This window comes from Melozone crissalis, unplaced genomic scaffold (assembly GCF_028551555.1).
Source record: "Melozone crissalis strain CALT ecotype California unplaced genomic scaffold, PUWL_Pcris_2 ptg000016l_1, whole genome shotgun sequence".
Classification (NCBI taxonomy): Eukaryota; Metazoa; Chordata; class Aves; order Passeriformes; family Passerellidae; genus Melozone; species Melozone crissalis.
The window spans coordinates 49,227,149-49,240,556 of NW_026535794.1; the positions used below are offsets into that span (position 1 = coordinate 49,227,149).

At 39.9% G+C, this 13,408-nt stretch overlaps 1 protein-coding gene across 20 annotated transcripts in view; it reads right to left on the reverse strand.

Annotated features, from left to right (window-relative positions):
* Positions 1-13,408, reverse strand: part of ARPP21 (cAMP regulated phosphoprotein 21) — a 142,793-nt gene that overhangs the window by 37,006 nt on the left and 92,379 nt on the right. For all 20 annotated transcript variants that reach the window (XM_054273294.1, XM_054273296.1, XM_054273310.1 and 17 more), the window contains 3 exons: positions 11,739-11,908; positions 10,119-10,223; positions 7,485-7,748 (listed from right to left, as the gene is read on the reverse strand). In XM_054273294.1, the coding sequence (XP_054129269.1) occupies positions 7,485-7,748; positions 10,119-10,223; positions 11,739-11,908 (539 nt within the window). The remainder of the gene's footprint in view (positions 1-7,484; positions 7,749-10,118; positions 10,224-11,738; positions 11,909-13,408) is intronic.

Here is a 13,408-nt window from a genome sequence, read left to right on the forward strand (position 1 = left end):
CATATATACACCAAAGAAAAAATATCACAGTAACATTTTATCATAGTAACATATCAAAAGCTGCAGAAAAATCGATGCAAACAACACCTTCCATATCAACATAACACATACAGACAGCATGTTGAACCATTAAAGGAACCCTGGAGAAAATGGTCCAATCAAAGCAAGGAATGGCTTGGAGCACAAATACATAGAAACATGGTGGAGAGCAAGATGGAGCATGTGCACCCCTAACACTTGTAAGGAAATTATCAGATTCATGCTTCTGTTTAACATGTACATCCCTCCTTACATGAACATTTCTCTCTAAAACCTTTCTTGCTTTTGTTGTGAAAACAATTACAGTTCAAAAAATAATCATAGCTGTTTTCTTTCAGGAGCTGAGGATAGGCATTAAGTCAGCAAGTTCTGCTAAATGGGCATCTTCTTTCTTCTGTTATTACTGTCATTACAGAGAAATGTGTACTACATGTCCTTATCACACAGGTGAGATGATGGTGACTGCAGGAAAAGATTTTTTCCTATATATGCCACACCACTGTTACTGAGACATTTGAGTTAAACACCTTTCAACTGGCCCTTCACAAGTTCAAAGCACTCAAATTTTTTCATTTTCAGCTGTCAGGGATACTTTAGGCATCTGATAGAGTTTGGCAATGTATGGTATGAACAGACTGCAGAGGGATACAGGCTTGGGAGAACAATGCTTCTCTCTCAGCTTCTGCCACAGCAGTCAGCATTTCTTAATAAAATTTTTTTTCTCACTTTGTGCATAGCATTTATCCTACATAGACATATGCACAGAGTTAAACCAAATGCTTTTATTTTTTTCATGCAAAAACAACAACTATTTTTGCCGCTTTTATCTGCATGGAAGAAATATTCCTGATACAGATCACTCAATTTGATCATCCATAAAGTTAGCAGAGTAAAGGTAACGACAGCTAGAACATCTCAAGAGAGATCAGAAATTCTCCTTGGAAAATATCCAGTCTCAGATGAGGGAAAAAAATGGCATAGACACAAAAGACTAGACAAGAATAGGCTATGGATTGCTATTTGGGCAAGTAGATGCCTACTGAATGGGTAACTGTGGTGGGAGATGGGTTAGGATTAACAAAGCTGGACTGGGCGGTGTCAGTGAAGTTAACCCTGCAGACCAAATGACAGTCAACAGGATCTGTCGATCAAGAGGCTGAACACCTATCCATTCTTCAAGGATGGGTGTTAATTTCTTTTTCTATTAATTTTCTTTTCAAACAATTGGTTTTTTCCCCCTCTCTCTGCTTATATCAGCCAAGTCAAACAAGTATGAGAAAAACAAGGTTTTGACTGGAAAATGCTGTAAGCTACCCTCCCTCCAGACAATACCAAGTGACACCTAATGGATAGCGCCTGCCATTTGTTTTGTCAGTGACTAATGTAACAAAACCAAAATGCCTTTGTAGAATGGACACCACCATTATGAATTTGTTTCTCTGCAAAGAAAAGCCACAAGGAATAGGAAGGTGGGCCCACACATTTAACGCACAAAATCATTCTTTAAGCAGCATAAACTGTGGATCAGGAAAGTTTAGTGTGATAAACTCATCTCGTGGACAGCTGATTGCTCTCAGCAACACTCTGCAGCAGGAGGCTTGAAAGAAATGAGGGGACCCACTCTAAGTCAAGTCAATGAAGATATTTGATCCAGCCTTGGAGCAGGGGAACAGAACAGACATTCTCTCAAATATTCTTTATTTTCTATTAACATATTCTACAAACCAAAGATTATTAAACCCCTGTGGAAATGCTCTCACTTATCCTGCCAGCAGCTTAATATCACTGAACGGATTTACTTTATCTACCCTCCACTTCCTCATTTTCCAGTGCAGACAAGCCCCTAGATATTTAAAACAACATGAGCATTTGGCAACAATAAGAATTATCTCTTTGGAAATGATTCTGTAGGTATTAACCTTAAAACATAACTTGAAGAATCTAAGTTTTGAAGTCAGGTTTATAATTGAACCAGCTGAGCAAAAAAATATATACACTGAAGCATACACTCCTTTATTTTTACCACACACATAAAACCTCAGCATTAGTCAAAGGGTTCTTTCCCTTGCCCTCATTTTCTCAATTCATTGGAGTACATTTGTTATGCAACCCACTTAAAAGTTTATGAGAGTGCAATCTATCAGCATGAAAAAAATGTTAGTAGTAGAAGGGTAAAAAAAAAATATTTCACTTATAAAGATTAATTAAAGAATCGGACAGTAGTTATGCACACATGACATGGAAACAAGAGGTTTGGCTTTTGATGGGATTTGTTCTTTTGGTTTTGTGTCTATGTGTGGGTTTCTTTTGTTGTTTTTGCTTTTGTTAGCTCAGTTTTTGTTTGGTGAGGGGGCAGGTTTGTTTTTTAAAAGCTCACACATTAAAAGAAGGGCTTGGTGTAAAATATAGACATGATCTAAAATAGGTCTTTTATGCTTGAGGGGCTTGGAAGGATCCATTCACATTTATCTTGAGTACATCTCTGTGTCAGTAGTTGAAATGTTATTTTTCCTTTCTGATTCTACTTTGGTGAACAGTGGAATTAGAGGGATCAGAGATAACAAGTATCACTTACATCATCTGCTCTGATCCTCTTGAATTTTTTACCTTCTCATCACATCAGTGTTACTAAAACGTTTACTTATGCGCTCTTCAACAAAAAGCATTACATTTCTGTAGCAGCCAGACAACATGCCAAATTATACTTGAGTTGAATTCCCATGTGAAATGCACAATCCAACCTTCAACCTTTTGCTTGTAAAACATTTTATTTACAGAACCAGAAGGTTTTCATGGCACTAACAAGCATGCCAATGAAGCTGTACGGTTACCCTAAAACTAAAATAAATTTACCAAAAAGTGTTCTTCTAAGACTATAACCTAAGTAAACGCCACTTCTTTTAGTCTAAAAGCACAATTTTTGGTCTTAATCCTTGACACTGTGAAAAATAATTTTTAGTATGATTTTTTAATAATTACCTTGTTTGTAGGCTGACAATTGCCCTGCATTCTAGTTTTTCTCTCCTATACAACACTTTAACTTAAATTGTAACAGGATTGGGCGTGTCACTTCAGAAGACACTCACGAAATGGCACAATTAGACATTACTTTCTCCTCTTTCTAACGTCCCTAGATGATGTGCAGAGACTCAGTGCAGCATTGGTTTCCTGCTTTGTTCTGTCCACATACAGCCAGGAGCCATTATGGGGCTGGGGCGTCTCCCTGGCTGCTCTCCAGCAGCACCCATGAAATTCACTGGTACTCTGTTTATTTTTTGTTTATTTCCTCATGGCAGGGTCAGGAGTCTAGACACACTTCAGGATGATTTTACTTTCATAAACTGCCTCCCTACTGGCTTACAGTTCGATTCAGCCATTGGACTGGTACTCTACCTTCTCTTAACACTGCTGATATCCAGACAGGTTTGGACTAGCACCTCCATCCAGCTGCTGACACCATTGCTAATGCCACTGATACAGCCACACAAATGGGAGTGAAGAAAAGAGAAACCCCAGTGATGCATGGACACATGAAGGTGCCATTTCTTCCCAATATCTAACTGACAGGGATCAGTCATTCTTCAAGGTCTTTTCCCTTCCTCCCTGCACCCTCCATAATAATTACAGTAGCAGATAACAACAAAAAAAAAAGCCTTGTAAGATGTTCTCCACTATAATTTTCAAAGATCATCAAGGAAAGCCCTGCTCATTTGCAGCGACTCCCCAACCTTCTTCATAACAAGTTTCATAGAGGAGATATGCTATGAATAAAGATTTTGTCTTAGGGTCATTACAGACTCTCAAGGAGAAGGCTTCTGCAAAGAGTCAGATGATTAAAGATGACACAAAATTAATGATGATACAAAACTAATTCAAGTGAAAAATTCTTCAACATGTTAATTACATCTCCAGGCCTCTCCAAGAATTCCTGCCATCTCACTTTTGGATATCATTTCGCCAGTATACCTTCCAGAATAGTCAGAGGTGAAAATAACTTTTCAGGGAGTATATCCCTTCTCATTGACATAATATTCATATTTTTTTCCACTTCTTCATTTGCAGAGGCAAAGATAGGCACCATTGATAAAGTACTACAAAGCAGAATGTGGACCCTTGTTAAAGTGTTTGGTCCATAAGTGCTACAGAAAAACTATCAGGAAGAGAAGAAAACTGAAAATAAAGAAAGCACATATATATATATATATATATATATATATATATATGTTCAATATCCATGACAGAAAGCAAGCTGGCATTTGCTGCTAAAAATCCCTTTCAGAATTTCAGAAAACCCTGGGTAATATTTGGGATTTGGATTGGTTTCTTTGTTGTTGTTGGGGCTTTTTGTTTTGTTTTTTTTGTTTGTTTGGTTTTTTTGGGGGGTTTTTTTTTGCTTGTTTTTTTTTGTTTTGGTTTTGGTTGTTTTTGTTTTTCAGTTTTTTCCTAATTGGCTGAACAAGCAGAAATCCTTATTTTCAGTTTATTAAATGATGACTTTGTTGTCAATCTGGGGGATACCTATGATGAAAGAAGAAGCAAAAAATAAACCCAAAGGTTTCATTCACCACTTAGGCATGCCATTTCAAACTCAGTCTCCTTCTGCTTTAATACAGACTGGGAGAAAGAATCTTGGGGAGCAGCTGTAGACCCACATTTAACTGAACTTTAATAAAAGAGCTACTAATTTAAATGCAATACTATTGGATGTGTAGGCTTGAAGCATTTTTTTCTCCTCCTTTCAGCTCCCAAAGGAAATTATCACACTCACAGGATCTCCACCCAAGTTTTCACTGCTATTTTCCAACAGCATTCAGGGTATCACAGCCAACCTTATCAGCAAAGCATTTACAGGAACTAATTAGCCATTAAAGTCATGCCACTTTTATACTGGTATAAATTCAATAGCAACATTTAAGATATAAAAGTGCTTTTACATTGATTGCATTGCATTGATTAATGCATCACATAATGTTTTGCTTCCATTACCGTCTTTATTGCTTTCTTTTTTTTCTCAGAGCCTGCCTCAGACCACCTGCTATGGTGCCTGAGAGCAGCATTACTATTGCATCTAAGCCCCAAAGAGTGACAAAGCTGACTCAGACTGACAAAGCCACTGCCACAGAGAAGCTGTGCCATGGGCAGGACGAGGATTTGGGATCTACCTGCCCATGTACAGAAAGCTAAGCTCTCAGGGCAGAACAACTACTATTTCCCAGGGATTCACTCTTTTTTATAAGAGGGATCCCCTATTTGCCATACATGTACTTAATGTGTATCCAAACCATTTTCTAGGACTAAAGTGAATGTATAAAAAGTTGAAATGTGAATCAGAAGCTCCCATCTGTGCATGCAGATGCAGAGAGTGGTTGCCCTCTATCCCTTCTGGCAGAACAAGGCCACTGTGCTTTCAAGGGATAGGGGCATGGGCAGCAGACACTAAACCCTGCCATGCCCTCCTCCACAGGGATCTGACAAGGATTTTTTGGAACAGCAACAAGCTGGAGATGGATGTTATCTGCAGAACTAGAGGAACCTGACAGCACTGAATTTCTCACCTTTCTACGCTTCCCCCCGAGGACAAACCATTCCACAGTGAAATAACTGAAGCTGTTGCAAAGCCAAAAGATATTTTTCTCCTGTCAATTAACTTTCCACTGTGTTAAACTATAGGAGGAAAACAGCTGGAGAATGGACAGAGACATGATGACCATTAGACACACCAGCACTGTACTGGTCCTAGAGAAGCGTGCACATGAAAAGGCACCTCCCCATCACTTGGCCTGTGGAAAAGTTAATCTGCCTCTAAGTAGCGCCAGTACAAGGATTAATTTGGAAAAGAGCTTCACCAAGAAACACTGCACTGTGCTGAGTGAAAACCCTGTGCCCTGCTATGCATGCAGGGGTGAAACACAGTGCTCCCACAGCAAGGCTCAGCCAGGGGCAGGAGCAGGGGGCAAACCCACCCAAAGCAGCCTATGCAAGGCCAGCCAAGGCAGGTCTGGCAGAGACCCCAGGGCGAGCTGAACATCTAGCTCACCCGAGGGGGTGAGGAGCTGCTGTGGGGTCCCTGTCAGGACAGGCAGCACCATCCTGCAACCCACTCAACTCCACAGCAATCCCTGGCTGGCAGAGCTGGGAAACATCAGTGCCTGCTGTGGTGGCAGCCTGTAACATGGAGGTGCTCACATTTACCTGGGTCACTGGAAGTGTCCTGAGGCTGGATTAAATGATGCTGGAAAACACTGAGGGCACCTGGGAGTTGTACATGAGGGCTAAAGCCTGGACAGCCTATACTTAAGACACACAATCTAGATGGATTCATCAGGGAATTTTGCTCTTTAGGTCATGTTTTTCTCCCAAATTTTTAAAAACCACCAAACCTGCTACATTTGGCAAACTGTGAAATATTTTCCTCGCATTATTTTTCCAGCAGTATTTTCAATTTTTTGTAAAAGAAATCACCTAATATTGAACTTCATCTCCTTCAAAATTGTTTTTGCCAAGCCTTCCCTCAGAAAAAATAGCTGCACATTTTTTAACCACAGAAATTATGGATTGCACAGTCAGCATTCAGTAGTCCTCAGATTTCTTTTACTGTTAATTAGTGATCTAATTAACTAGATCCTTAGCCCACTTAAAACACTGTAACAGTAAAAATTCTTCATTCCTATGTCAATACCGAATTCCATTAATAAACACAAGTGGAAATTTTCAGTGAGAAGCAGTAAGCAAAAACCAACCAATCAACCAACTAACCGCTTCCAATAAGGTTTATAATGAAGTTACATTAAGAAAAATGGTGAAGCTTTTTACTTTATTTTTACATTTTTTCTTCCAAAGGATAATATGAAAACAAGAGAAATGCTATTAATACCATTTAAAGTAGAATTTAAATGAAGTTATTTATAAATGGATAAAGAAATTTGTCTTTTTAATGTGTATGCCTTGAAAATTGGCCAGAAAGTCATCTGTGCATTTTACTTCTTGACAGTAATCACTTTCAATATTCTGTAAGGGTACCCAGGAGACGAGCAGAGATGTTTGGTAGTGAACAGTAAAACATAATCAGTCTTCAGGAAGACAGTTAAAATTACTGATCTGTGACACCTCACATGTTCAAGTCAATTAAATATGATTAACGACTACCTGGGCTGATGTGCATTTTGCTCTTTTGGTACATGCACAGGGAAGGAGGAGTGTGGGCATTTACTCACCCTCCTCCTTCATATTCATGTGCAGATGTGTCACGGACTACGAACATATGCTCAGAAAACGTTTTGAAGAGAGGGAAGGAAATGACGGAGCCCAGGAAACAACAGAGTCCCCTGCTGCCTCAAGATCTGCTAAACTTTTAGCAGAGGAAAATAAGAAACGATCGGTAATTTCTGTTCCCTCCCCGATGCTGTGAAGGGCAGGGTGCCCAAGGGCAGCGGGGCTTTGCCTACCTGAGCAGGTGGCGGTGGCTGCTGCACGAAGCCCTGGGGCGGCGGCGGCGGCTGCAGCACCTGCTGGGACACCGGAGCTCCTGATCCCGTGAAGCCTCCGGGGGGAAGCTGCTGGCTCGGGGAGGCCATGATGTAGCCCGTCTGCTGGGCAGGCTGCTGCAGCATGGGCGAGGGGTACACGGGGCCGGAGGGCGACTCGGGGTTGTCTCCCGACGACTGGCGGCTCAAGCTCATCTGGCCAAACTGCGCTGTCATGTCATCGCGCTGCGGGGCACAAGGCAGGAGAAGGGGACACAGGTGTGATGCCTGCAGCAGGCACATGAGTGAGCAAAACAAAATAGGCTTAGAGAGTGAGGGGGGGGGAAGCAATCACTTGGCTCCGATCCACGCCAAACTTTGCAAGGATCTCAGCAAAAATGGAGGCAATTAAAATGAAAATCACTCTAAATGCTTTGACGAAGACTTCCAGACTGCAAGGTGAATGGCATCATTTGGCAAAAAAGCCAATTATTTTGGCTCTTTCCCCCTGCCACCCTCACCTTTAATTCCAAAATGACAAGTGAACTTTACAGTGTTCAAAAGAAGACATTTTAAATGTAAAGGGCATGGAAATAACATTATGGATACCTCTATCCTCAAATACAAAATTTATCAGCCAAACACATGCTGGTAATTTCATCTGTGTTTCAAACTGATCCCAAGAGGAATTCGGTAGAATTCAGCTGCAGATCTTTCCCTTTTTGGACTGCTTTGAAAAGCCAAGGTTGTAAACATAGAGAAAGTTAAAAGAAAAGCTAAGCCTAATGCTGCTGTTTCAAGGCTTTTTATTCAGTGTTGAAGAGAAACAAGTTCTACTATTTGATTGAAGGGGAAAAGAAAAAAAATCTGTGGTAGGATAAATGTACCATAGAAAGTTAATGGACCTAAGCTTCATTACATGCTGGTAATAATACATGCATTCTGAACTGTATCTGTTCATTCTTGCAAAAAGATTAATACTATTATATGCTCTCAAGTTCATTCTGTGAAGGTCAAAGATTTACAAATATGGGTGTGGTTCTAGGCATCTTCTTTTGTGCCCATAAGACTTTTAAATACTCAACTCAAACTCCATTGTGTACTAATACGCCAATTACAGATAGGAAATAAGCACCATAAAAATGCTCTTTTTTCAAAAGAAATCTCTTAATATCGTTAGCAGCCTTGTGGTATTTATTCTCCAACACCATCCTACACAAGCATTTAATGTCTGGAAATGTCAAAATGTGTTAAAAACAAAACAAAACAAAATAAAAAATTTGCTTGTGGAAAGCACTTCTGGGACTCACCCTCACACAGAGAGACTCACACTCACAACTGAGAGCAGATGTCATGGATCAATGTTTAAAACACCACTGACAGATCATCAGGTGGTCTATGGAAGTAATGCTGTTAACTTTTCTGTCATCCTACATTCATACTCAGACACATGAGTTGTCTCTGTGAAGTTGCTCCTTTAAAAAGCTAGGATATTCATTATCAGAATGACAAATGACTGCAAACAGATTCTGCAAGAGACCTCATTGAGCCAGGAATGCCTCTAGATTGTCACAAAAGAGAAAAACATCTTCAAACACATATAATCTATGTAGCGTTTGTAAAATGCAATGTGTATTGAAGATAGTCATTCAGATGAAGCTTCACTATTAAATTAACCACTAAAAATATTAGCTTCTTGTGACCGTAACTAGGGCAACCTGATATTCCTGCAACACACTTTTCAAGAGAATTAGTGTTAAGATATGCAACTTTTGTTCAGCATGGAATATTTCTTTTCCTTCAAATGATATCACTAGTCATTTATAACATTATTTTATCTGCAAGGACCCATTCAACTTTGTTCACATATCTTACTATAACTATGTGACATTGGGAGGAAAAAAAAATCAATCTTAAACAAGATTACTAGACAAAGAGTGAAAAACCACAGAAAAAAATCTTGTGGTGCCTCTTTAAAACGTCAGCTTCATTTCAGAACAGTATAATCTTGGCCCTGTAAGCACCAAGCCAGAATCAGACTCCAGAAGAACACTCTATTTATTTTCATTATACATGTCCATTGGTGCATTGTCATGATGTACAGCACACCACACCTTCTGCAGCTGGTTCAGTGCTACTCTCCTTCCCAAGTCCTCTGATATCACCAAGGAATAAATCCAGGCAGTGGATTTAGTATATGGATAAAAGAATATAAAATAAAAATAATGTTTTCTTGAGGTCTCTTCTCCTGTCTTTGCGGACACAAAACAGGAATAACTCAAATCTCAAGTATTCAAGTTAGCAATTTAAGGTCACTTGGCATTAAGTGAGGAGACATAAGCTCCTACCAGCAGGCAGAACAAAATATTTTTCTGGAGGATCTGCTAAGCAAGTAGAGAGCCCTGCTGTAACATCACCCTTCGGGTTAGGGAACCACAATCAGTGGGAATGCTCATACAAAATGCCTGTCAGTACCAAAGCATAAAGGTGAGCAGGTATTTAGACAGGGCTCTCATGTGGGGCACCTGTTGCAGTGCTCCCCAGAGGCTCTTGGACACACATACTCACACCTCCAACTTCAAAGAAAAAGAAAAAGAAGTAAGAAATCTTTAGTACCACAGAAAACTGCTGTGTTGGAGAGACTGGCAGGAGATGCTGGGGAGGATAAGAAACTGCTGGATATTGGACTGACTGAGAAGATGGCTGCATTGTCTGAACAGGCTGCAAAACAAGCAAAGGGAAAGACAATAAATTTCACCAGAGAAAGATAACAAGCACCATCATCACCACCTTTGTTATTGAGAACAAAGACCTCAAACACAGCTCTGAAAATACAGGTGACTCATCACCAGCCTGAGTACAAGAGGTCAAGTACTGTGTTTTTAGTCTTTATTTTAGCCTTATACCAAACAACTATTTTTTACTGATATTTCTGCCTCTTTTTGTGGATTTGGTGACTGTTAGATTAAATATAGCCAGAGCTATCCCCTCTTACTCATAATATGAGGCAAAGCCAAATTATGATTCCACGTTTAATTTGCAGATACAAAAATGGAAAGCAGCATAGCATAAGTGTATATTTAAATTTCGCTGTTAGCGACTGATTTAACTCCAAGTGTGTCATAGGCAAAGGAATAACGATTGTAAAGCTGCTTCGGGAGAACACAAGAGTTTAAAAAATGACAAAGAACAGACTGTGAATTATCAACAGACAGGCCATCAGCTTGGAGCAGATGTTTATCTAAGCGAAAAAAAAAAAATTTTCCACAGCACTATTACCTTGGAATAGTTTTAGTATTCCTGTCATTTTAACCTCTCATGTAACTTCTTACAGGTTTGCTACTATCTCTGTCTTCTAAAACCGTGAAGACCAGATCAAGAAATAAGAGCCACAACCATATAAGTCCAAACCCAGTAAAATCAAAGCAACTTCACTGAATTCAAACACTGTATTTCTGCATAAGCCGGGATGAAGCTGTGCCAAATTATAAAGCTACACAAGAACCAAAGTAGATCTTGGCTGCTCGGTGACTAAGCAGGATATAGGATTCTTGCTTGAGTAGTTCCCTCTGCCTGCTCTGCCCTGGGAGAACAGGCATGCAATCCACAAAATTAAGTTTGAACCAGACCCAAACCCGGCTGCCCATGCTCAGCCATGTCTGGTTGTGTGCCACAGCCAGCACAGGGACCAGAGAGCCAACATTGCACTGTGCTCAAACAAAATTGCTCTTCCTGCTGCAGCTTCACAACTTGTAGCTCAGAGCAGGATCACAGCTAGAATATTGGTGCAGGCAAAAAACCACCAAACTGGGGCAAAAGTGCTTGGACAACACCCATAGATTGGGCCCAATACAACTGGGCATGAAAGGGTTTGTAGAGCTCTTGTACCTTATTCTTTGACTCAACTCACTGCTGTCAAAAGAGAAATGTCCCTAGCTCTTTGGAGAGAATTACAGACTGCACTTGTTTTGAGAATGAATGGTTCAGCTTCCACTAATGGGTGAGTTTTTCAAACTAATTTTATGTAGACATGCACCAACACGCTTAACAGTACTTTTGAAAATGAAATCATCCTTTAGATAAAATTGAAGATGTAATCTTCCCTCTCCATCTGCTTTATCCACGTTGAAAAGAACATCGTGACATTTGGTCTAGCTGCATTCCTCCCTTCTTTCCTCTAGGTCATTCTTCATATCCCCAAGAGCTCCTTCTTTTTTCCAGTGACACCACACCTACCTGTGTGACAAGGTGACTTGCCATTTGCTGCTGTGGCTGTTGAACCTGCTGAGGCTGCTGGGGTGAAGGCTGCTGCTGAGACTGTCCCACCACCTGGCTCCTCATTGTCTGCTGGCCACTGGGAGGATTGTATATTGCCGGCGTCCCATCAGGATTTACAAACGGTTGACCTGAAACAAAATGCCCGGCTCTTGCTGGACACTTTTAAGAAAATACTGTTTGCTGTGTGAAAGCAAACAATCTTGCTTCAACTAATCGCTTTTTAGCTGACCTGCTACGGGAGTAAAGGGTTCATCACTCAAAATATCTCATTAGAGTAATTACAGAATCAGACAGCTTTTATTTTTTTTTTCAGGCAAGACTGCAGATATTTGTTTCAGCAGCATGATTTTCCAAGGAATGGGTGGAAAGTTACCATGGCTATAAGATGATTCAGATGCTATGGTTACTTGAAATCATTCAGTGATGAATCAATTAACATTAAAATTGAACTTTGGAGCAAACACTGAAAGTAGAGAACGTTCCCTCACATTTTCATCTAACACAACAGCAGACAAATGTACACAACTACTTCTGAAACAATACAGTTTGTAGGAAAGGGGAAAAAACCAAACCCACTCTTGTTACTGATTTACTTACACATTCTAATAACACAGAGCTGTGCCTTATGCTTAGAGGAGCTAGCACTCCAGTTTTCAAGGAAGCAACACTTATGGTGTATTTAAGAATCTCTTATATACAAGACAATTCTTTTCAGAGTTCTACTAAAGCTATTGAACTCATTTTGCTTCAGATAATTAAACTGGGGGGAATAACCTTGCAAAAACAATGTTTGTTTAAAAGAAAAATTTTACCCAAGTTATTGTCTTGAAAAAAAAAAAAATGGTATTTCTCAGTAGGAAAAATGTTTTCCATGACCTCAGTTCTCTTTTCACTTCCATCATAAATCTGTAAATCAAAGGAATTATGAATACTTCCAAGAGGAAAAAAAAAAGTAATTTTAGCAATGATGTTATAATCTTTGAAGTAGGTAACTAAGACATGAATATCTGAGATAAAAAGAGAGATCTGGAGGAGTTCAGTAACTTAGAGTAACAGTAATGAACTTCTCATTTGAATCCCACAAAGCATCTCTATCTGCTCTATCTACTCCTCAGCCTTCTAGTTTCTCTTTCCAATGAATCATGGTCGGAGCTGCATTAAGAGCACCAGCCAAAGAACCTTGCTTTCTGTCTCTCTAAAGCATCAAGTTTCTGGATGAACCCAACACCACATTCATGCTGAGAAAGGTCAGGAGTGAGTGGGAAAAAAAGCATGGGGCAGTTCTGTTTACTGATTTCCTGATTCTTGCTGCTAACCCACTGGGTGACTATGGCATAGACTCCCAAGCTTTGGGAATCTCAAGCCCCAGAAGTACTTTAGAAGACAGAGTGAGCAGGATAACACAATCCCAAAGCCTGTGTCAGATGCTCAAGGGAAGCTAATAAAGAGCATTTCCTGTGGCTTAATGAAAGATGGCAGAACTGAAAGTCTAAAGTCCCAGCAACACTTTTAAAGATAAAAAAAGAGAAGACTTCTCATGAAGAAATCTTGAAATCAGAAATGAAAAGGAGAGATCAGAAGGTAACAGGAAAGACATTTGTAAGTTATGAACTGTGGCCCTGATAGAA